The following is a 23,489-nucleotide window of genomic DNA, read 5'->3' as shown; positions in this document are numbered from 1 at the left end:
TTTTTGGCACTCATCATTGTAATATATGAGTACTTTCAAAATATTAGTAAATTAATCTTCACAAAAACCCTGTGTGGTAAACTAGAATTCCCATTGTATGTCCAGTTTTGGGAATGGAAACTAAAATTGTCACGTGTCCATTAATTTTGGGTATTCAACTGGAGATACCAAGGGCTTGATTTTTTTTCAAAGCAAATGAAGGGAGGTAGCTGGAAATTTCCAATGACACAAGTAGAAATGTGTCAACAGTTAAATGTTTTGTGGAAACATATTGATTGCAATCTTATTTTGAGGAAAAATGAAGACAAGCATTTTGATAAATGTTTCAAAGTGTAATTTAAAACACTCATTTTGAAATTATGTTGTTTTAAAATTTATTTTATACTTTTAAGTTATATGAAGTTATATGAAAATTAAAATGTGTAAGATGAAGCTTTTATTTTATTGATATTCAAAGTTCTTTTGAAATTTAATTTCCTAGGAATGTTCAGGGAGGGGATATTCTTATTCTGGTTTTGAACAGAAAAAAATAAAAATATGAAATTTCTTGCAAAATGAAAACATCAGTTCCTGTCCAGCCCTAACACTTAGCCTTAACTAGGACATCCGTTTGCTTCCTGCAACATTTTGTTTTTTTCAGTCGCCTACATTCTTCATCACATACTTTCTAACTTCTGGAATAAATGAGGCAGAAGTTCTATAGGTAACTACACAACCACAGTTCATTCCCAGGGCATCATCCATTTGGCATGCTGAATGATAAATACCATTTTATCATGTAATTAAAATGTCCATCATTCTCTTAACATGTGCTCATGTATGCTTTACATTTTCATATTTCTGGATTTAAATGGAGGAAGATGTTCACTAACCAATAGGATTCATTCACAGGGATTCATGGTTGGTGCGTACAATAAAGTTTTATGCACTGTGAAGTGGCTTGGAAGATTCATCTTCTCTTGAGGTAATGTGGAGTTGTCTACCTCCATGGTGTCAGAAGACCCATTACCTACAAGGTGACAGCCAAGGTAGAAGCTGAAGGAACCTTCCCCTGGCCCAGCTCCAGTCCATGAAGGCCAAGCCCAGCCAGATCTCTGGCAGGATTTCTTGGTTCTTGTGGAACAAAATTATGATACCTTATTCACCTTACTAGCAGTTTGTGAGGACATGGCCAAGGGATATCTCTCCCTTTATGACAGTCTGCAAGAGCTGCTCTAGCACTGAATAATGGCTGCCAAAAGTATTGCTGTTGTTCAAGAACCTCTGTTCAACCAACATTTAGCTGTGGCAGAGTGGTACTCAGAGCCATTTCACCATCCTTTGCCTCAGCCTCATGCCTCTTGATTGAGCCCACCAGGAGCTCCCACAGGGCTGATGTGGAGAGATGAAGTCCCTGGCTACAACCCTGTCTGGAGCCCTAGCAGCACCACCACTTCACCTTGCAGACTTTCTCACTGGGTCTGCAGCTGGTCTGTTGAACAGGCCAGAGCCACCAAAGAGATGCCCAAACCTTGCTGGTCTTGATGCATTTGTATCCCCAAGGAAGACTCTGGGATGTCCTTACATGGGATGACTGGCAAGGTTGGAGAAATTCTACATGGATTTGGCAAGAGTCTTCGTGGCAGAGGCAGGGAAGGAGCTGCAGAACAAATCTGGTATGATGAGGAGTCACTTGGTGCAGACTCTGCTGCAGACTAGCTGCTTTCACTGAGTCAGACTGTCTGACAGAGAATGTAGAAAGGACTGGACTGGCTTGGTAGTATATGCCCAGGATGTGGCATCTTTTCATTCATTTTCTGTTTAAGATTCTGCAACATAGCAGGAGCAGGTATCTGTGAGCCTGACCACAATCTGTTCTTTTTCTGTGGGGAAAGCCAGCTTTATTGTTTTGTGTATTTTCGTGAGTCCAGTTATTGTATTAGCAATATTGAAAGACCCTTTATAAATAATTCCCTTCAACTCTGTGAGCAGTTCATCTTCCATTGCTTAATAGTTTGGCAATCCTCAGGATTATAGACCTTTAGACCAATACATTTTGGACCAGTAACATTCTTATCCCCTTCCCACATGCAAGAGTGGTAATGTGTTGAGGCAGCTAGTCAGCTGGGAAAGACCACTTCAATTCTTTTTTTTTTTTTTTTTTTTTTGGGTTGCACCATCCTTGTTTGGCTCTGCAGCCTCGCCCTTTCCATTCTGTGGTGACTGGTGCTGTCTCCTGCTCGGATTCCCCACTATGAAGACCAACATTTTCATACCTGGCCGCTGTTTAGCATGTTCAGGGCCAGCAGCCCCTACAGTTTTGGAAAGAGATCAGAAGTGGATTATATCTTGTGCCATGCATTAGGATCTTGTGTCTCTCCTAGCCTGATTTACTGTTTTGGTGTAGCTGACAAATGTCTCCTTGGTGACTCTTCTTTTTTGTTTGACCTCATTTCATGTAGGTTTCATGGGCGTCTTTACACATGCTCTGGGGGTGGGGGCGCTTTACTTAACATGGCTCCCAGAGCTGCTCTAATTAAAGCACCCACAGTTTCTCATGTATTCAGTGTCCTGCACTTCAAACTTTGATTAATCGAGCTTGTTCTGATGTGCTGTAATTACATCATGCTGGAGCAGTGTCCTTGCATATCTACAGGGCACCCCATGAGGCTTGACATCAAAGGTATTTAAGTGCTGAGCTCCTAGTTAGACACACAACTTCCCCTGAAATGAGTAAGAGTTAGATACTTAAATATATTTGAGGATCTGGGCCTTAGTTCTTTTGCAAACCTAGCTCCTGAATTATCTTATTTCCTAAATGAACAGTGTGGGCTCCCTCACAAGAGTATGCAAGTAACAACATCATAAGCAGATGCTTAATGGAAAAATGATAGTTTTTCTATAATGAAGATTGTGACCAAATGGTAACCTTATCGTTCGCTTTTCTTCTCCTCCATCATTTTAGATATGCAGAATTGGTTTGGCCTGAAAACTGTCATATTCACTCTAAAGGGAAAGTAGAACTTTCATGTAAAGTTTGAAAAAAGTTTTTGAGGGTTACAGGCACCTAAATAATTAACCCTGGTTAGAAATGTTTATTGTTTTTGTGACACGGTTGACTTAAAATTGGCCTGTCACTGCCCATTCAAATTTTCTTTATACCTTTTTTTCAAGCTCATGCATAGGTTCTCCCAGAAGAAGAGCTGTAATCAAGTAAATATATTAATGATTGCTGTCTCTGACTGTAATGGTTAGTATGTCTTTGCAGCTGCTAAGCTTGTAACTTTATATCAATGCTGGGAAGAAAGTGTTGAAAGTTGTGCTGGTTTTGTTAAAACTGAGTGAAACATGTTCATCCAAACTTTGGAAACAACACTGTAAAAAAGGCACAGCATATTTTTAATTATTGACTTCACTGGCTATTGCAGGAAGTCTCTGTGCCTGAATCTGTTTTACTGTATCATCCTCCTGGGGTCATGTGCCTTATTCCTAACTCTTGTGAAGCCTAAATTTGAAGTAATCTTGACCATTACAGAATAAATTGAATGCCATACTTCAAGGATTCATGGTAGACCTCTGCAAGTGACACATTTTAAATACCCAGCTGGTATTTTCTTGAGGTAATTTGTTGCCATCCATTCAGATTAGCAATGGTAAACTGCTGTCTTAAGTGATCTGTTGACTGCAACATGCAAAGGTTGCAACATGCTGGTCCTTCCTCCAGAATGATGGCTGGGTTGGTATGTGCTCCCTGAAGCTGATTCATAACTTTATCAGTTAGGCCAGGGTTATCCAACTGGCAGCCTGTAGGCCACATGTGACCTCTGAGGGGTTAACTTACCACCCCCTCACCGCTCTCTCCCATCTTGGGCATCACTGTACTCCTGCTGCTGTTGTTAGAGTCTACAGGCTCCCCCTCCCTCCTCCAGCATCCAATGTGTGCTTCAGTGATCCTGGGTTCCCCTATACCTATTCCCAAAATTGCATATCCTCCCATTCACATGTGTCATGACAGAATGTGTGATCATTTGGATGGGGTATCAGATCTCATTGCATCTTTAAATTAATGCCTTTCAGCAGCCTTAATGTGAATATGGTCACTTTTAGTTTGAATCTGGCAGGATAGCATCTATATTTCTCTATCTTGCAGATGAGACTAGATGCAAAGTATTTATAGTGGTGTGGTTTCCCAGCATGGGTGCAGCCCATTGTTCAACAAATTGCAATTTTTAAAAGAAACCTTTTTGGAGTTTTTTTTTCTCTTTACAAAGTTGGGTGAAAGCCTTAGACAAGTAAACTAATTTACAAAATTTTGAGGCAGTATTCAGAGGTGTAGCCATTACATAAGTGTAGCTATTATACAATAGTATAAAACCTAAGATTATATACTAGCAGTATAACTTTTATGTCTAGCTAAAGGATGGGAAGAAGTACTTGGAAAAATATTCTAATTAGTTGACTAAGTACAGGCTTTATTTTAGGTCTGTTAAGGATTTTAGATTTTGGCAGGGGAATCACATACTGAAAACCAGACTCATACATCCCTGAAGTAATGCTGTCTTGGCTTCAACGCAGTCAAGAAGGGTTTTAATCCTGGAAGTAGATAATTTTTTTGTTGGGAACGAGATGTATAAATACAGAATATTCTCTCTCAGTCATTTTTTATGGATAATATGTACTTAGTTTCTATTATTGCTAGATTCCATTATTAGGTGAAAAAGGATACCTAAAAACAGCAAAAGCAAATCTTACTTATACATATAGTACCATTTTTAGAGCTCTTATAAACTACTAGAGTGCTCAGAGGAAATGGTTGCTTCTTCCCAAATGCTATGCACTTGTGCCTATACAGAGAGAGTGTCAGATAATTTGTAACATCTGTGATGTGTAGAGGGTGCACGCGGGTGCACGTGCACCCTGAGCATTGCAGTGTACGCCCTGCGAAAAGGTGCCACCGACACTGCTGGCGGTGCATGTGGGCGGTCGCTGCTTGCCATCTTCCCCCTTGCCGCTGACACCACCGGCAGCATCTGGGGGCAGTCCATGATCACCGCTGGCCAATGGTGCTGGCGGCATCTGCGGGTGGTCGGTGCTCACCACCCACCCCACCCCAACAGCGCTGTGGCTGCCTGCGGGAGCTCCCCGCTTGCTGCCACCATGCCCCCGCCGCCAACAGCACTGCTGCCATCTGTGAGAGCTCACTGTGCCCCCACAGCCACCACGGGCATGTGATGTTCATGATTTGTACCCACCCTATTCAGGAATTTTGACATTGTTTGGTTTGAGGCTGGCTTAACTGTAGCAGTTTATGCTTAAATGGAGCATTGGAAGGGTTAAGACTAGCTGTAACACAGGTGCACAGCAGGCACACTTACTCCTACCTCACTCCTGGTATACTTCAGAAAACCTGCATCTGTACTCAGATGTAGAGGCAGGGGAGAACTGGTGAAAATATTCTGTTCAATAGGCATATTCACCAAAGGGACATGCCCCTTTTCCTTGCAGCCCCAATGCATTAGCATAGTTAGCACAAAGTAGCTAGAACAATGGTTTTCAACCTTTTTGGACTCAAAGTTCTGCCCTATACATTTTATAAATTTAGTAGTACACTCAGTGAATGCAAGCAGCTTGTGCCCCTTCTTTTGCCTGCACGAGGTAAAAAATGTCAGGGGTGGATGATCAGAGGGCAAGAGAGCAGGCCTTATGAAGAGAGACTGAGAGCTATGAGACTCTTCTGTCTGGAGAAGCACAGGGTCAGGAGTGACTTGGTAGCAGACTATAAGTACATAAGGGTTGTGCATCAGGGTCTGGGGGAACGCCTGTTCACCAGAGCACCCCAAGGGATGACAAGGTCCAATGGTCACAAACTCCTGCAAGACCGTTTTAGGCTGGACATAAAGAAAAACTTCCTTACTGTCTGAACCCCCAAGGCCTGGAATAGACTCCCCGCATAGGTGGTTAAAAGTCCCATCCCCACACTCCCTGTTTTTGGCACTCCCTCGCTTCCCCTCCCTTCTCAGCAGCATGTACCTTCCCTCACTCTGCACCTTGCTTCATCTGCTGCCACTGTCCTCAGCTCATCCTGGTTCCTCTGGCGGGGAACAGCAGTAGCAATGAATAGGTTCCTAGTCTCCCAGAGGCTCCCTGCCAGCCTGGGAGCAAATGCAGGGCAGGGGATCCTCCCAAACTACAACCCTGGGAAAATGGGCAGCTGCCACTGCTGATACCAGCTGGAATGGGGCAGGAGCAACTCTTGAGCTTCCCCCCCCCACTGCCAGGTCAGTTGGAGACAGTAGAGCAGTGGGTGGTAGAGAAGGGGGTGGAGGGGAGGGAAGGGAAGGGAAAGGCTGTGTTGCTGAGGACTAGGGGGAAGAGCACAGGTGCCGAGAGCCGTGGGGGATGGAATTTATATTTTTTTAGGGACTTAAAACAGTCTCTGCTGCTGCTGCTGCTTCCCTCCACATGGCCTGCCTGTCCCTGGTGAAAGAGGGGTGGAGCTGGGAGCAAGGGTGCAGCCATATCTGCAGCACAGATCACAGCTCCCACACCCCTCTTCAAAATCCTGGATTCTCTCTTGGACATGTCCCTTTGCCTTTGTCTATGCATGAAGCACAGGGGGTGCCATTCACCCACTGGGAGGCAGAGGTAGCATTTCCTGTATTCTGTCTGTGGTAGGGGTGTTGCCAATCTGCACTCTCAGACAGTCCAACAGCAGCAACCTTACAGCAGGCCCTCTGTAGCACAGTAAAGACCCAGGAGTGGCTATGATGCCCCCCCCCCCCATGGCTATGTGGCTTCTGCACCCACTGTGGCTCCCTGGGCCCCATTTCTTTCCCCTCATCTGCTATGCCTTGAAGTAATGAGTTGGTTTGTTAAAAGGGAGGCTGTCCCAGGGCCCCCAAGTGAGTTCTCATCCATCGTTCTTGGCCAGCCAGTCCCTCCCGGACTCTACTGGTCCCCAAACCTGCCCCTCAGGCACTAAGTGGGCTCTCCTGGCCATGGGCCAAGACCATGCCTCACAGATGTAATCTGTTGTCCCTTAGGTGGGCCTGTTTGCCCCCTAGACAGGCTTCGTAGGCTGAAGCCCCAGCAAGGGCTTACTGGCTTCTACCTTTAGCCTAGGTTCACTGTACTGGACCTCAGCTTATGGGTTCCAGCCCCAATTTCAGCTTCTTGGGCTCTGTTCTGCCCCCTTGAGCTTCACCCTCCTGGGCTTCAGGTTCCTGGCCCTGGTTCTCACCCTCCTTGGGCTCTGACCTTAGCCCCCCTACCTTCTGACTATTTCTAGCTCCAGGCTTTGGCCCTCTCAGTTGCTGCCTACCTGCATTGTGAGCCCAGCCTACAGCAGGGCTCAAAACAATGTGTCCCTCTAGCACTGATCTCTTTCCGCCTCTGATAATCACCTATGCTCCACCAGTGTTAACTATAACAAATGAGTAAGTCTACTGGCTATAACGCAGCTATCCCCACACGGGGTCCCCATATAAATCCCAGCTTGCTGGCTGTGCAGCTAAACTTCCCTCTGTTCTAGGTTGTATTCTTCCATCAGCACCTTTTCAGGGCAGCTTTGATGTCAGCTGGACACTCTTCTGCTGCTTTCTTGGACAGAAACTATTCTCCCTGCCACCTGCAGGGCCAGACTGCCTGCCTTACCTTAGGCCCTGGGCTTATATGCCTCTTAAAACCTGCCCCTTCCAGTCAGGTCCCCCCCCTCTCAAGTGGGGGTTTCCAATTAGGCTTGATGGCTGGCCTCCAGGGCAGTTTATGACTGCTGGTCTAGCTGCTATAGCAGGGCTATGTCCTACTGTACTATTGCAGAGTGGCTAGCTCTGCAATAGGCACTCATAGCCTCTGGCCCCCTGGCTGCAACCAGCTTATCAAGGGCAGTATTTGCCTCCACTTGGGGAACTCTCTGTTGATGCTTTTCCCTTAAAAGTAAAGGGAGCCTCTGGCTCCCTGTTACATCCTCCCAGGTTGATCTGCACCAGAGCACCCCCTCCTGCAGCAGCAGCATCTCAGGCTGTTCTCCACTACATCACCTGGAAACAGAGGTGGCCGGCAGTTCCTTTTGGTGGTGGTGGTGGACAGTGGTAGGGTGATATCTTTAAAAGGATCTCATATAACCACAACTGAGAATAACTGAACTAGAGAATGTACTTTCTATAGTTTCTGTGAACACTGTCAGAAAGTATCCATCTATGGAAAATGAGCTGCGCTTCACATACACCGTCAAAAATGTCTCCATTATTTGCTCCCCTTTAACAGGCTGCAAGCATTTGCCAAAAACAAACCCTTGTTACCAGATATTGGTCTTGTTAGGAAATCATTAAGTTATTGCACCAAGGCAGGGGATTTATTATTCCACCAGAATGGAAGGAGGGGCTCTTTTAAATGAGAAAGTATCTAGGATGTGGAATATGCAGCACAGAAGGAGAAACTGTAGGGGCACCTGAGCATGGAAAAAAAATCTAAGCTGGTCTTTACATTACCTTGTTGTTGGTTGGTTGTTTTGTTCTGTTCTTTTTTTTTTGTTTTGTTTTTTTAAATAAAGCTGGATTCCCAAGAATACAATTCAGATTATTGAGAGCATATAGCATATGCCTAGGAAAGATGTACAGAATTTGAACATTTCCAGTTTTCCTATCTGCTGCTAGAATTTTCCATGTAGTTTCAGATAAAACTCTTTCTTTCAGAGGTAAAGCAGAAATAGAAGTGGCCTGAATGAACTTTCTCTTAGAGAAAGGAGCACTCTAATGAAACATTTATACACCATTAGTGCAAAAGTCCAGAATTAAAAATTGAAGGGGCTATTCCTATTATAATTTCCTTTCAGGATTGGCACTAATTGGCAACATTGCTGGCATCTCAACAGGGAGGCCAAGGGTTGAAAAGGCATTGAAAGGAGACTCACTCATCCATACAAGTAGTTCTTCCAGATTAGGTTGGATACCCATTGACAATGAAACAAGGGAAATGTTGTATTACCATTGTGACCAGTGTAACTTTTATGCATAGAGGAGGACTACGTTTGCCAAAGCTGTCAGTCTGACATACTCCTCAAGAACATTACAAAAATTGCTTTCTAGAAAGGTAGATCAAATTTTCAGCTACAGAAGTAACATTTGACAAAAGTTCTAAACTGGCAGCACTCTGAAGATACATAAGTCTGATATGAGTGTTATAAAAAACAAAACAAAACCCATGCCTTTTCATTTGACTCATCGAACATTAGACTCTCATATAGACCACTCAGGTTCCTTCTTGGCTGCTGAAATCTTTTCCACCCTAGTCTTCCCTGTACCATTTTAATTTCCCTGGTTCCTTTCCAGTCCATATGAAACACTCTTGCTAAATTCATTTTGTTTGCCTAACATTTTTCTCATGTCATTCCTTTCTCTGAGTTGATTCACTGAGACCATTTTCTTTACTACAGCTAGTGAAAGGTTCTGATTTTTATCTTAAAGGTCAACTGACTGATCCTGTCTCTACTTACCTTGTATATCTTATCATGCTGACCTGTCTAGCTTTTCTGCTGTACTTATGCTGCCAGTGTCAATTGGCCATTTATTATACTACTCAAAAATATTTTAATGCTTTTTTCCATGGTGTTCCTTATGCCAAATTTATGTGTAAATGTAATTACCCAGTCTTCCTTTAAGTTGCTTAACACACACATCTATTACTAACAACATGCTAACTGACATCAATCGGTAGATGGTCAGTATGGGTGTCTTTTACTTAGCTTTCTTTATCTGTATCTAATTTTTAAAAAATTGAACTGGAGTCCCCTGTGGTTCAGTCGTAGAATCTTTGTCTACCACACAGGAGACCTGGATTAAATTCTCAGACACTTATACAACTACAGCCATGGAGGCACCAAACATCTGGACTCAGTCTGGTCTTTGAATTCTGTCTCAGTGACCTAAAGGGAGGTTGGAAGGTCTGGGCAACCTCCCCCTCCAAAAAATTCCTGCCCAGGCATATGCATCAAATGTCTGGGGGGCCCTCATGCATACACCATGATCCAGGAGGACTGATGGTTGCCACCGCAATAAGTTGAGCTAATGTGAAACCATCTAACTGTACATACTATGGTGACTATGCACTCGTATCTTATTGCCATTTTTCTTGTTCTTCAGATGCTTCATTACACCCTCTTGTAGGGTGTTCTCTTAAGTGTAAGCTCTTTGCAACAGTGTCCAATTCTTTTTCTGAGTCTGTGCTGTTCATAGATCAATGGACTCTGGTTCTCACTAGGACCATAGTTCTAGAAAAATACAAAAATAATATCATACGAATGTACACATTTTTGCAAACTGCACTGAGTACTGACCCCCAGATACTTCTCCATAATAGGGAAAGGGCAAACCAAAGGAGAAATTCCAACACTTTTGCCATTATTTCTGCACTTTTGGTCATTGCACTTATTACATCTAAGGGTGAATCTTGGTTTCCACCTAGCTACTTGCCAGGTTATTACTACAGAAAACCAAATATATGTAGTGTATCATTCAAAGATCTTTTGTGAGAAAATAGTTGTGTTCTGTCTTCATTCTCTAGCCAGTACTTCAATGTCTTTAAAATATTTGGATTCCCAGGGGTTCATTTGTTGGGGAGTGGATTAAAATAATCACCTTCAGGTAGAGTCTGGCCCAGAGATTTATCTACACCTGAATTAAATTATCTATCTATCTATCTATCTATCTATCTATCTATCTATCTATCTATCTATCTAATTCTGGACACAAAAACAAATATATATATAATATACACACACAAAACAAAGGAAAAATATCTATCTGCTTTTCCTTTGTTTTGTATCCTCCTATGTTTGTATGTATGTATATATGCGCACACGCACACAATGCATGAAAGCCAGTACTGAATACAAAACATACATGTACTTTGCCCTACATTTAATTATCTTAATCTTACTGAATTGTAGAAGAGAGAATCATTTTAGTACTCCTCTTCAGCAAGCTGATGATTATGCTTCTGAAAGCTGGAATTACCGGTAGTTCTTGAGCCCTCACATTTTAAAGCTGGATCCTCTTCAACCAAGTCTGTCCCTCAACTTGCATGCTTTGCGCCATTCTGGTAGCAGGAAAACTGACTTAACTGGCTACCTGGGAGGTCTTCCTGTGAAGAGAATTCCCAGGTGGTGAAAAGCAAGCCCTGAAGATCTGCAATCTGCATCACTTACTCCAGCTCCTGCCTAACACATGCCTAACGTACGTGAGGAAATAAGGTGTAACAAAAGCATCTGTCCTTCAGCTATTACCAGCCACCAGAATCACCCCTCAAGGCCACTGGCAGCCAGGCAGCTCGGTCGTTGGGTCTCTTCTGATTTTTGCCATAAGATGAAATCTGGGAAGATAACAGAATCGTGCAGTATTATGTTTGAGAATATTGCTGAAGACGAGTAAGAGCAGTAATGTGCCATGGCTGCATAGGCTCTTTTAGACCATGAGATGCACAAACATAATCCTTAATACCTGGAAAAAAATGTTATTCTGTCTCTACAAAATGCGTGAGGCCAATTGGTGCAACTACAGAGGTCCATGCTGTGGTCCATCCCTAGGGAAGTCCTTGTTTCCACCTCAAATGGACAATAGATTTTGTGGTAAGGACTAGGATACTTAATATGGTTTTAGATCTGGTTGCTCCACTATCAACCAGATTTCTATTTTGACATGGCTTTTCCAGACAATGGTTGAATACCATAAAGTGTGAGCAGTTCTTCATCAGACATTTGATTCAGTGTGTTGAATGGGATCTGATGAGATGACGCAGAATCCCTGCAAAAAGAGCCCTGGCAGTATTTCCATTACTGATTGAGATACCTCATGGTTTCCTATATCCAGGGTTCAAATCACACTTTGACTGGGTGGGGGGGCGGTAATAAAATCGGAGACCCCTCCAGGTTATGATTTTCAAATCTTACAGGGGGGCTGATTGGGGGAGGAGCTCTCTGCCTCTGCCTATATCCATAAGAGTTCAGCAAGACTGGATCCTATCACCATCACCCTTTAATTTTGGCATTAACTGAAGCTTGAAGAGGCAGCTGTTGATGGTACTGAGTTGAACACTTTTGCTCTGAGACTTTGAATATGCTAATGACATTGTCCTTTTGGCTCATTGTGGTAAAACACTGCAGGTGGCTAGTTTAACTAGACAAGCAGCAGAACAGCTTGGCTATCAGCCCTGACAAAAAATACCTTCTTGGTTATAAATATCAAGCAGCCTCTAACTCTAGAGCTACCAGTTCCCCCTGCTGCCAAATGACCAGACCTGTGGAGAGCCCCACAGGCTAGATGACATGGCCCCAGGGACTGGATTTGGCTTGCAGGCTGGAGATCAAACACCACTGCTGTAAACTGGTCCTGGCTTTGTCACTTGCCCTGTAACATCCCACAAGTCCCTCACCCACACTCCAGTTTCCCTCTCTACAAAATGGTAGCTATAGTGTTTTTGTGAGGCTCCTTTATCTGGCATTTGCAGAGGAGGTAGGAGCAGAGCATTAAGGATGACCCTGATCCTGCAATCAGATGTGCGTGTGTCCTCTGAACCCACTAAAATGGGTGCCGGTTTGCCTGGGCTTAGCACCAGCCTCTGCCGCTCTCATCATGCACTGGTGGCCTATGTTGGTAATAGGGATGTTTCAGTGCAGAAACCTGTGCTAACAAACGATGGAAAAGAAGGTGCTGCCCTTTTGTGGTGTGTGGGTGCTGGAGGAGGCGGGGAGGTGCAGTGTGGGATTTTAAGAAGGTCCTAGGCACTTTAAATCCCAGGAGCCGCACCTTTAAAAACCTGTTTCAAAACCCAAGGGTGGGCGTGTGTGTGCTTGTGTGTGTTGAGGGGTGAGCCCCACAACACCCTTAGCCGGTGCCCCAAAACGGAGGCCAGCATTTTTGCAAACTCTACTAAACTTTTGCCGGCTTCGAGGGGCGAGCTGGAGTGGCGGCGCCCCCTCCCCCGGTGGCAGGTACTTTGGTTTTCCAAAGGAAACCAGGTTGGGGAAGCCGCTGGGTGCGTCCGTGGGACAGAGGCGACAGGCCTCCGCCTGCGCTGCAGGGGAGAGGAGGTGGACGGACGGACGGACGGACGGACGGAGGGAGGTGGAGTTTCCTGCTCGTTTCAGCGCGCCCGCGGTGTCCGGGCCCGCCGCCCCGCGCCGCACAGGGCATCGGGGCGGGGCGGGGCGGGGCGGGGGCGCGGCCCCGCACCTGCGGCGGCATTGGGCTCCTCGCCCAGGCATCAGCCCGGCAGGCCCCACCCACCGCCGCCTTTGCCATTGGCTGGGCGCGCTGCCCGTCCGCCTCTCCCAGTCCCGGAGGCAGGTTCGCGGGAGCGGCGGCGGCGGGGACCATGTAGCCGCCGCTGGGGCCGGAGGTGCTGGCGCGGCTGCTGTGCGCGGGGCTGCGCCCCTGCCTCCCTTCCTCCCGCGGGCCATGGGGGAGAAAGTTTCGGCGGCGCCGCGGGGCGCGTCCTCCTGCTCCGGCTCCGGCTCCGGCTCCGGCTCGTCGTCGGGCTCCGACGCGCTGTCGGACGAGGGGCCCCGCGCGCTGCCCGCAGAGGAGGCCCCGGGCGCGGGGCGCGGGCCGGAGAGCGACGCGGCGCTGGAGGAGCAGGACGAGGAGGTGCGGGGCGGGCCGGGGGCCGACCCGAGGCGAGGGGCTTGCCCCGGCTGCGGGACCGGTCGGGGGGCAGAGCCCGCGCCCGCGGGCTGGGAGGGGCCCCGGAGCTCCTCGAGGGCAGCCGCCCGCCGCCCGCCCGAGGCAGGAGCAGCCCTGTCCAGCCCCAGCACCCGCCTGGAGCGGGGCAGCGTGCCCTGTGCTGGTGCTGCTCCCGCTGTGGGGCGAGCCAGAGCCAGAGCCCGGCCGCCTTGGGCAGGGCAGGGCAGGGCAGGGCTGGTAGGAAGGAGACCGTCCTGGTTGGCCTGGCTGTGAGGCCGTCACGGTGTTTTCTCGGGTGGTGCCCGGTCGTTGTTGCGGCACAGGCTGCCCCCACTAGTGCGCTGTCTTCCAGGAGACAGAAGACGCAGCTCAGGTGCCGGCTGGAGGGCAAAAGCTCAGAGAGGTTTATTGCGGTCAGACAGCAGGGCAGCTGCTCTGAGCAGTCAGGCCGATTTGGAGAAGCTTGTCCTTGGCGGGTAGGGGCACCATATGTTATTCACGCTCCTTTAGGCACAGGTTTCCCAACTCCCGTGTTTGTACTTGCATACTCAATCCCCCACAGTCTTATCTCTCTCTGTGGAGATGTTCATCTCTGTTTTGTTTGCTGGGTTCACACGCCTGCTCTTTCATTAGTAAGTTCCAACTTTTATATTTAAAGCTGCAGTTTTCGTAGTCCCTTCAGTGTCTTTGCTCGTTGGTGTGTCTTTACGTATATATTTTTTTCCTATCTTGCTGGGGCACCCAGCAGTTAGGAGGCTTCTTTCTCCCAGACTGCTTTTGGGCACCATAGCTTGGCATACCTGCGGCCTAGCACAACCAGAATTCCTACAGCTGGGAGGGTGGCTCAGCATTGAAACAGAGAGAAATTGTGCCTAGAGAAACCGTGAACTGACCATCCTTGGACATTTTCCAGAGCTGATTAGACAGATACTTGGCTCGGATGGTTTAGTCAGGGGTGATCCTGCCTTGAGCAGGGGGCAGGACTAGATCAGTGTTTCTCAACCAGTGGGTGGTGACCCAAAAGTGGGTCACAACAATATATGAAAGGGTTGCAAACAAACTTGTAAAAATAGATCAACACACTTTTAAAAATGGATTCTCCTTTAAAGGGGAAAAACATGGGAAGCGCAGTGGCTTTTCCCTTGCAGGCTGACAGAATTTCAGCCTGCAAGGGGCTGCTTGTGGGGGCCCCCCTGCACCCCACACTGGGAGGGCTGGGGACAGGGGGCAGTGGGTCCAGAGTGAGGGGCACTGGGTCAGGACTGGCTATTGGTGTTTATAAATGGGTCCTGGTACAAAAAAGGTTGAGAACCACTGGACTAAATGACCTTGTGACATCCCTGCCAGCCCTCCTTTCCTGTGATCCTGAATGAAAATAAACTAGTCTTAATGCAGCAGGCATGGCTGTCTGCTAATATTTTTCCCTTCAGTTGCTCTGTTCTGTATATCTGCAGTTTTGTTTTATTTTTTTTTGGAGTGTTAAGGTTTTATTTCCTTTGGTGTTTCTAATCATTTTAGGTTTGTTGGTGGTATGATGTATATTTTTTTGCCAGACTGCCAGTATTGATATGGTTGTCAAACTTGCTCATGGTTCAAGAAACTTTCGACAGTGACTTGTTAAGACTTCATTTTCTGTGCAGGGACCCAAGCATGCAGAATGTAGGGGAAACCTAAGGGAAACTCTGTGTACTAGATGGAAATTTTTCAGGAGGCTGGGATGTCATGCTGATTTACTTTTCTCTTTTTTGTGTTTAAACAAAGTGAGGCTGGAAGACAAAACAAACCAAAAAATCTTGACAGGCATCTCACAATGGGAGAGAGGTGGGAAAAGGATAATATAGAGGTCCAGAGTCAAATCTGAGCATGAAGTCTTGATTTCTTTCCCCTTCCGGAGTCCCCTTCCAAAATCCAAACTTCAAGGAAAGGAAGTGCTACCCTTTGACCTTTTTTGAAGACTTGGTTTTGCACACTGGCATTCCCTTCCTGCCTCCCACCCCATCACCTTTGTTATATAAAACTGATAAGGGTGTGGTGGGAGAGGTGTTCTCTCCAGTTTGCACTAACTCCATGGCTTTTGGCTTTATGACTTCCCATTGCTCTCCTCTAGTCTTTTGTTCTGGGGTCCTTTCCTTCCTGTCAACTTGAAAATGTGTTGCTGTTGCCAGGTTTTTACACAGCAGTTTGCAGAACTGAGTCTGTCTTACTGTTGCTTTTCAGAATCCTTTGGGTAGCAGTGAAAATGATGGTCTTGTTAGTTTATAGCAGCAGCAGCAGCGGAGGCTGCAGACCCAAGAGGTGCTTTCTAACTATGCACATGTGCAGTTATCTTTGCAACCATAACTTGGTGTTCTTAAACAAACTCTTTGACTGACTTGGTTTTATGTACAAAGATTAAACGTGGTTGGAGTTAGGATGTGGAAAAGGAAGATAGGGAAGGGCTCGGACAAGTATTGCTAGGTTTCTTTTGTCAATACTAAAGTGTTTATGTAACAAGAAAATTGCTGTGTTTTATTTAAAAAAAAAATCAAATCGCCACTATTCAAGTAGCCTTCTTAAAGAAAAAAACAAGTAAAACCTAGAGTAACCTAGAAAAAGGACTTCCAGTTCCTGGAGGCTTGCTCTGTCTTGCAATAGTAACAATATGTTTGGTAAAATAAATAAATACAGTTTTTACTGTGTCTGTTTTCAGTAGCTTTGGTAATGTTGTTTTCTCCTGTATTATGTGAAGATCTCAATCAATATCTTTTAATTCATCATTAAGATTTACAGGCAAATTACTAAGACACTTTTCTAGTATTCCAGGATCTTGCTAGATTTTAATTATTTAAAAAAAATCTATAACTTCATTACTGAAAATCTTGTTTTGAAATGTAAGCAGCAAGTGTGTCTGTAACAGCCCACATATAACTGGTAATAAAATGAAGTTGAAGGTCTTTCTGTCTGCAGTATTGTTTTGACAGAGATTGTGTGGCTCCCAGGAGAACCCCGATTTTGATTTTACATGTATACCCGAGGTGACAGCAGTTGAGACAAAAGTCACGCATGGAAGCCTCTGGCTTCCCTTCTGCTGGGTAGCCACACTCAGGTTTTCAGTGGTATCTTCAACCCTTGGGCTTTTACTCGTGGTGAGGACTTGCTTCAAAATTGCAAAGGAAGAAGTACTGTCATTTTCTGTTGTAAGGTAGGCTGCTTTTTCTGTGAAGAACTCGTGTGTGCTTACCTGCATTTGGCTCCTCCCTCTCCAATCCTGCTTCCAGACAATATAGCTACAATCCAGCTCTTTGAGGTCAGTGTTACATAGGCAGCACTTGTCCTCATTCTCATTCTTCCATGTTTCTCTATCTTCCTTGCACAGGCTGCTTCCTAGTTATAAAGTAGATGAGAGCAAAAAATCCTAGTTGGGTTTAGGGTTTTGTTTTTTTGGTCAAGTTCATTGAAATGAATGGTAACAAGCGTCATTGTCTGAATAAATCATTGTTTTCAAATACTTTTTCTATCCTTTTTTAACAAGTAAAAGTCACGTTCTCTGTGAAATGTGGTACTGTATATAACTTCATACTTTCTATTTTCAAATAGTGTGAGAGATCACTGAAGTCAGTCACAGATCTTTTTCTTTCTTTTTTTAACAGCTATTTGTTCCATGCTTGCATCAATAACTGGGAGTACACCTGCCTGTTGGGGCACAAGAGGAGCCTAGTAGTGCTCTAGCACTGCAGTAACATTTCTGATTTGTAGTACAACTCTTCTGTTGAAATGGTCCAAAAATAGTAACAAAAAGCTTCTGAACCTAGCACTTGATACACAGTATCCTTACTGTGATACATAAAACTTGTTTTTTTAGAAAAAATACATTTATCAATTCCTTCATTTACAGCTGGGGGAATAACAAATGCTTTGTAAATAAAATATTTTGTGATACTTTGTTCAGTTTCAACTAGATTGGCCGTCTACCTTTTTAAGGTTGTTGACCCTGGAAACAAATTTTTAGTCATAATGTCCAGTGACCTTTAGAGCAGAGGTTCCCAAACTTGTTCTTATTGCGTACCCCCTTCCAGATTTACCACTTCCCTGTGTACCCCTACCAGCATATGTTTTGTATTTTAACTCCTTAAATGTCAGTTGTTATTATAATGACAATTAAATCTGCCATTACACAATTTCTCCCATGTACCGCTGTAGAGATGTCTTGCATACCCCCAGGGGTAAACATACCACCATTTGGGAAACCCTGTTTAAGAGTTAATTAATACTGAATGAAATATTTCTTGGAAGCTGTTTTTTCTTTTTCTTCTTTTTCCTTTTTCTTTCCTGTTAGTTGGCACATCTCCTACATCATTCTTTCTTTCTATTTGACCAAGGACTTGTATGCTGAGAAACTGAACTTATGTGCTGCTACTCAGTAGTTGACTGAAGACTTACTCTAGTTGGTAATATTACCATCAGCTGTAACTTCTAGTTCTTCTGAGTACTGTGTAATGGGAGTAGATTGAAACAAGGGGAAGGGTGAGGGGAACCCCACTATTATGCTTCTGTAAAACTGTTTTTTCATAAACTTGTCATTTGCCATGTATCAATTAGAGCCATACATACCTCTGGCATTACGGATTGCCTTACAGTCATACTCCCTCAGACAGACCAAAACATGCGAGTTAATGTTGCAAAAAATTGTGTGATGTTTAAGTGCAGAGTAAATGACAGTCAGTAGTGTTGCATGAAGTTATGGCAACATATTATTTGATTTGTAGTTAATGGAGCTGGGTAGCCTACATCGGGGAATGCCATTCTACCCCCCACTCTAACATGCTTGTTTGTTGTTTTTTGCCTTCCCTTTCTTCCTCTTCTATTTTCTTGAATAATATCAACACATGGAAAGCAAGTGCCAGTATCTGTGGAAGACATGAGTGATAGAATTTCTTTGCACTGTTTGATACTACATTCATAATCTTTTTGGCAGTGATAGATCATTCTCCATTGCAGCTCATCTTGAACACTATTTGTGCTCAAAGAAGAATTACATAATTGTTGCACATTGAATGTAAGAGTAAGGGAAAGAAATGCAGTAAAGAAATACACACCTAATCCTGTGTTCTTGGATAACTGCAATGGAGTCAATTAAACAAACTACAAATCAAAACATTTTACTCCTAAGTATTTAAAAAAAACATTTTTTTTCAGTTTATTTAATATCAAAAGCATTTAGTACTTATCTTTTTTTGGGCAGCTTTGAAGAGACCTTTGTGATGTGAAGCTGTGACCTAAGCATTAGGGCTGTGCGAAGCTTCAGTCGCTGATTCGATTCAGTGGAGATTCAGTCCGATTTGGTGGCTGAATCTCCAAATCCGAATCGAATCAGGAGACCCTTTAATCTCTCCAAATCAAATCAGAACCTTCTGAATTGTTTCAGAAAGATTCGATGATTCAGACATAGGCACAAATTTAAATGTTTTTTCTGCATACTTCAAGGTACCAGGCTGCCCATGAACGATGAGATCGTGGGGCAGATGGAACGTCTCACAGGAGTGTGGGGAGGTCCTCAGTGTGCTTGGCAGCAGACCTGGAAGTGGACCAGAAGCACTTCTCGGTGGACCCGGAAGTAGACTAGGAGTGAGCTGGGGGGCTCCCCTGCTCCCCTCCCTGGCTCGGCGACTGGTGCCTCCTGGGTCTGGGGGGGGTGCCCGGGGTCCACTTGCAGCTGATCATTGAGCTTCTATGGGATGCTCCATCCATCCCACCATTGCAGCATTCATGAGCCGTGCCTGGTACCTTGAGGTACATAGAAAAAACAGTTAAAGCTGTGTCTATGGCCAAATTGCTGATTCTCCAAATAGGCATTGAATCTTCAGATTCAGCTGAATTGAATAGGAGACAGTGATCCAAATCTGAATTGAATGCGACCTGTTTTGCATACCCCTACTAAGCATCTCTTTCCCCCGCCTTTCTCAGTTGCCTGAGCAAGAGTTGAAGAGGGTGATTCTCAATCGAAACTAACCGAGCAAAGGTTCTAAGTTTCATATGGTGGAACTGTTTAAATCTTTATATGGCCCTTCACCTGTACTTCGCCTTCATGAAGCCTCAGGTTCTGTTAATTAGTGTGGACACTTTTTCTCATCTTTGGAGCGGAGACTAAGAAAATATAAAATCACAAATATACTTGCCAACTTTATAGAAGAGGAAAGGAGAGCTTGAGAAGCAGTGGACTGTTAAGGAGAAAACTAGAAGAGGAGGAATGGGAGCAGATGATAAAACACTCAAAGATCTCTATTCTACAGTTAAGTCTTTCACTTTATTTTTAGCCTCTTTTGACTGGCTCCCAATTATTTTTTAGCTGAAAGATATTCTCCTGTAAGATCTTCCTTTTACACTTATCTCCTGAAGAATGTAACATTTTACTCCAGCAAAAAGCCATATAAAAGTAAGATTTCCCCTACCATACAGATGTAACCAGGTCTCTTGATTTGGTCAGTGTGTGCCATATAGATATGGTCAACCCATGCTTTTAAATGGGAACTGTCCCAGTGATGTAACTGGGTTGCTGATAGCAGTGGTGTGGTTGGTTTACAGTGGTGGCTGCTGGATTATTTTTATGACCCCTCCCCTGCCTCCTTAATTTAGTGCCTGGTGCCACTGCCCTGATCACCAGGGATCTGGGTTTTCCCTGATAACAAAGAGGTTTTTGTTTTTGTTTTTTAACCCCACCCCCAAATCCATAATTAGAATGAACCCCCTCCCCTGAGGCTTCCAAGCCCTGCTGGTGCCCATCACTCTCTACCCACAGCCCCTGTTCCCCCAGCCCTGCTGGAGGGGGCCCCCACTGCCAGGGTTACAGACCCAGGTCTGCAGCCCCCTGCTGCCGCTACCCCCACCCCCCACATGCTTCAGGCTTGGGTGGGGTGGTTCCCTGCTGTTGTGTGCATTCCCAGAGGGCGGGGGGGACCCATGTGTTTGGGGCTGCAATGTGTGGCTGAAAGGCCCCAGCAGAATGGGGTCATGGGTGATTTGTCCGGGGGAGGGGGAGGGCCAGCTCCCTGGTGCTGCACGCGCTCCCAAGGGGTACGGGCACTCATGCCCCCAAGGTCTGTACCTGGAGCTTGAGCCAGCAGCCTGCGACTTCCCCTGCCCTGCCCCAGCCTGGTGGGTGTGACCTAGCATTGCTAGGGACAGCAGGGCCGTGCAGGGATTCCTTGCCGCTGGGAGCTTCCCCTCTCTCCTCCTCCTCACCCGGCCCTGGCAGGCCTGCCTGCCACTGCTTTGAGAGGCACAGCTTTGTTATATTGCTTTCACTGAAGCCCCGTGCACAGCTCCTCTGTTCCCTGCTGCGCCGGGTCGTGGGGGAGGGAAGCAGGGTGGCAGAAAACAGTGGCGTGCTGTTCCCTGTTTCCCTGCTCCCCCACCACCATTCTTTGACCCGGCATGGCAGAGAGCGAGGAGCCATGCAGAAAACTTCCTCACAGCTGCTCACTCCCCTGCTGCCCCAGCAACATGCCTCCTGCATGTGGGGCTGCAGTGAGGGCAGCAGCATGGGGCTGCACCCCTCAAAGCAGTGGTAGGTGCGGGAGTCATGTTGCCAGGGCAATGGAGGGAGCTCACAGCAGTGAGGAATCCCTGTGTGGCCCCTCTGTCCCCAGCTGCTCTGGATCACACCTGCCAGGCTGGGGAGGCCCTGGGGGAGGGAAGCGGGGTGGAAGCTTGAGCCTGCAGCCTGCACCTGCCCTGGGTACAGATCTTGGGGGCGTGGGTCCCCCTTGCCCCCTGGGAGAGCACGCAGCAATGAGGAGCTGGCCTTCCCCCTTGCCCCGGATGAGTAGCCTGTGGCCCCATTCTGCTCCCCACTGGGGCATTGCAGCTGCACGTTTTGACCCCGGGTCCCAAGCCCTATCCGGCTGGGCAGCAGCCCCAGCCCTGCCCAGCTCCTTCCCTATAGGGGCCTCAATCCCCTTTCTCCCCACACTTACCTGCTGGAGCTGCTTTGTAGGCTGCCTGGGGCCACATGCATATCTATGAGAGCTGTGCCAGCCAGCAGGGAGCTTATTGCAAAATTGTAAACTTTGTGGGTTTCTCTAGTAAAATGAGAAATCTACGTTTGCTTCTGGTAAAAGGCAAAATCTGCAGTTTACTCCATTTTTTCGTTGGAAATGGAAAACCCTGATCCTTGCTGATCACTGTCTTTTCTCCCCCACACACTCTCTTCCCCTTTATACTACTGCAGGAAAGGAATAAATCTTTAGTATTTTCATGTTCAAGTTTGTGTACATGTTTTACCTGATTACAGATCACTTCTAGATTCAGAAGTGAACTGGACAAATGCATGCAAATATCAGCCAAAACCATTATATGTAGGTGAAAGTAATGGAACATAAGGTGGTACTCATTCCACAGCAGAGGTGATATACACCCTGGCCTGTTTTTGAGCCTTGTTTTCATTTTGCAAGGCTGGGAAAAATTTGATGAATGTGGCTCACTTGCAGTATATAATATCATAGTACTTATTTTCAGGGGGCAACACTTTCTTCATCAGGCCTTTTCCTAGCTCCTTACTGGAACTTTGTAATTAACTGCCCTTGGTCTAGAAATAGCATAATTGTGTCTAACAGCACATCTGCCTTGAAGAGCATGCTGTGGGTGGATGCAGTAGTTCAGGCAATATGCTAAACATAAAATTCAAATTGCTTCTTATTTTCTACTAAAAGTTTCTTATGCTAATAGCATTGCTTTAGTTATAGCTCAGTAGATGCTTTTATTATAGGAGTGTAGGGCTTTTTTTGTCTTTTGTCTACTTATACTTAACAGAAATATCTTTGGTCAGACATCTTTAATATCACAATGCACATTTTTATTCAGAGACACTAGTTTATCTACTGGAAGCTAACTTCATTCCGTATCTACTGGAAAAAATCTCATATTTTGAATAGCTTCTTAAAAAAACTTCACATTTACCTAGACCTAACTGACCTGTTACAGCTTTGGACTTGACCTTACTTCAGGCCTTGTTGCACAGTAATGATGGTTGGCTCTTGGAGCTCTTAACCCCTGGACTAGCTGTACTTTAACACCTTTTAAGTGACTTAGTGGGACAGTAGGGAGTGCTACTACACTGAGCCATCCATCTCACTGTGCTTGGCCCAAAACCAGGCTTTGGTAGTCTCCCCTGGGGTGTTTATGTCAAACTGTCCCCCTTCAGGGACGGGGGCACTGGTCTGTGTTAGGTCTCTGCAGCCCAGGGTACACAGATCTAGCCAGCCTTGGGGGTGCTTGGCCCCCTGGAAGTGTTTCTGGGTGCTCCCTATAGCCTGGAGCCTCCCAAGATATTCTCAGGTAGGACTGAAATAGTTAATAAACAGTCGAGCTCCCTCTCCCTTCAGGCATTCACAGCTAGATGTGCTGAGCCAGATAACTTTTTATTGATCAGAGAGAAAGGACGCGGGTGGGTAGAGAAGATGGCAAGTTTAAGAGAATAACAAAACACCTTGAGCAATACAAAATAAATTGAACTTTTCATCAAATATGGGTTCGGGGACCCTTTTAACACATGGCTAAAATTACTTACTTGAAATTTAGTAGCCAAATTCCAGATTTCTACTTACAAATCTTCCAGGGAGTCTCTCTCTCATGGAAGCACATCCTTCACTGTCTGTTTCCAAAATGACGGCTTGTCCCTTTCTCAAAATGCCTGCTGCCTTAGGAATTTGTTTCAGCCCAGTCGCCTAGGTGACCAGGTGACTGAAACCAGGAAGTGTGAAAAAACAGGGGGGCTGGGCTGTCTCATTACAGGGTTGAGGCAGACTGAGGAGGATTTCTTTACACCTTCCTCCCCTGCTTCTTTCAAAAGCCTGTGCC

General features: G+C 45.6%; 1 protein-coding gene and 1 long non-coding RNA gene across 2 annotated transcripts in view; one reads left to right on the top strand and one right to left on the bottom strand.

Annotated features, from left to right (window-relative positions):
* The first annotated feature begins 13,327 nt into the window (after nucleotides 1–13,327).
* MAST4 (microtubule associated serine/threonine kinase family member 4) overlaps nucleotides 13,328–23,489 on the top strand; it is a 496,570-nt gene continuing 486,408 nt past the window's right edge. Inside the window, exon 1 of the mRNA XM_019495987.2 lies at nucleotides 13,328–13,619. Coding sequence (XP_019351532.1) covers nucleotides 13,431–13,619 — 189 coding nt within the window. The 5' untranslated portion in view covers nucleotides 13,328–13,430. The remainder of the gene's footprint in view (nucleotides 13,620–23,489) is intronic.
* LOC132249609 (uncharacterized) lies at nucleotides 16,398–23,323 on the bottom strand. Its single transcript, XR_009461118.1, has 3 exons — nucleotides 23,237–23,323; nucleotides 19,113–19,418; nucleotides 16,398–17,018 (listed from the first exon to the last, which is right to left on the bottom strand). It is a non-coding gene; the product is annotated as an uncharacterized LOC132249609 (long non-coding RNA).

This window comes from Alligator mississippiensis, chromosome 3 (genome assembly GCF_030867095.1).
Source record: "Alligator mississippiensis isolate rAllMis1 chromosome 3, rAllMis1, whole genome shotgun sequence".
Taxonomy (NCBI): domain Eukaryota; kingdom Metazoa; phylum Chordata; order Crocodylia; family Alligatoridae; genus Alligator; species Alligator mississippiensis.
This window is presented reverse-complemented; position numbering and strand designations above follow the sequence as displayed.